The following is a 1,453-nucleotide window of genomic DNA, read 5'->3' as shown; positions in this document are numbered from 1 at the left end:
GGGTCCTTTGTTTTGCCTTCGTTCACATTTACATGTTTTTTTATGGACCTGACATTCCCTTACGATACTTCTTGATTCTAAGAGTGAAAATCCCACGTACCAACACGAGTCCTTTAATTTGTCTTTATTCACATTTACATGTTTCTTGATAGGCCCAACATTCTCCTACAATACTTCTAAGTTCCAATAGTGAAAACCCCATAGACCAACATGGGTCATTTGCTTTGTCTTCGTTCACATTTACATGTTTTTTGATGTGCCCAACATTCCTCTACAATACTTCTCGGTTCTAAGAGTGAAGACCCTACAGACCAACACAGGTCCATTGTTTTGTCTTCATTCACATTTACATGTTTCTTGATGGGCCCGACATTCCCTTAGAAATACTTCTCAGTTCTAAGAGTGAAGACCCCACACACTAACACGGGTCTTGCTTAATTTTAGAGTTCCAATCATTAAATATCGAAAAACAAGATGAACCTTGTTGGTAGGTATGAGTAGTAACTTTCAATTATTTTAAACCTTTCTTAACTATTTTATCTTCATGATCGCTCTCATTCGAACGTGGTTCTCATTCATATCAAAATACAAGAAAATCAGAAAAACACAACAATTAGGCTTTCACTATTATTTAATGAAGATAGTAGCAGATAAGACTCCCATAATGTGCTTTAAACAAATTGATTGAGAAATTCATCCACAGTTGTATATTCAACGTCGGGATATAATTTTGTGGCTTCCACTCCAAATGATGGTTCGATATCAAAGTTGGTTTGATCTCCCTTCACAAAAACCGAGTAGAAAATTGATAGCCTTAGGTATAGTGGAAATGAAGCTTCTGCAAATTAACAATAAAAAAAAGGCAGTTAGTTGTGTGAGATCTCATATCGGTTGAAGAGAAGAACAAAACATTTCTTACAAAAATGGTTTAAAATCGTGAGGCTGACAGTGATACGTAACGGGACAAAACGGACAATATGTATCGACGACAAACTTGAGCTATTACAAATGGTATCAGAGTTAGACACTGAGTGATGTGTCAGCAACGATGCTGAGCCTCCAAATGGTAGATTGTTTTAACGAAACATTTTTTTACAAGGGCGCAAAAAATTTCTCTCTAATAAACACGTTTTGGTAGCTCGAAAGTGAATAATTGAAAATGCTAACCTCGAATGTCGTTCAATAGTTGTTGCTCCGAAACATAGGACTTGTCAAGGGTTTTCCCACATTTTTGTACCGAAAGGGCGACAAGATCAACACAAGAGTAGGTGTTTTGAAGTGGTCGAACATAGAGGATTTTGTTCAATGTTCTTGGATCATCCACAACTTTAATAATATAGGTGGCAATGTCTCTCCACGTTGAATATTGCTGATAATACAAAAAGAAATAAGTTACGCTAAATAATTTGAACATTCTACGAGACAAACTTAAATGTCATAGATGTCGATTTTG

The 1,453-nt window shown here is 36.1% G+C and overlaps 1 protein-coding gene across 1 annotated transcript; it reads right to left on the bottom strand.

The window, feature by feature from the left end:
• Positions 1 to 671: 671 nt before the first annotated feature.
• On the bottom strand, positions 672 to 1,369 carry LOC111475968 (isoflavone reductase-like protein; the record flags this gene model as incomplete). The annotated part of the gene is made up of 2 exons (XM_023119968.1): positions 672 to 838; positions 1,168 to 1,369. Coding segments are annotated over 2 exons (369 nt in total), but the record flags the coding sequence as incomplete, so codon positions are not given.
• Between the last annotated feature and the right edge of the window lie 84 nt (positions 1,370 to 1,453).

This window comes from Cucurbita maxima, unplaced genomic scaffold, assembly GCF_002738345.1.
Source record: "Cucurbita maxima cultivar Rimu unplaced genomic scaffold, Cmax_1.0 Cma_Scf04008, whole genome shotgun sequence".
Lineage (NCBI taxonomy): Eukaryota > Viridiplantae > Streptophyta > Magnoliopsida > Cucurbitales > Cucurbitaceae > Cucurbita > Cucurbita maxima.
Note: the sequence above shows the minus strand (reverse complement) of the source record. Positions and strands in the feature narration are given on the sequence as shown.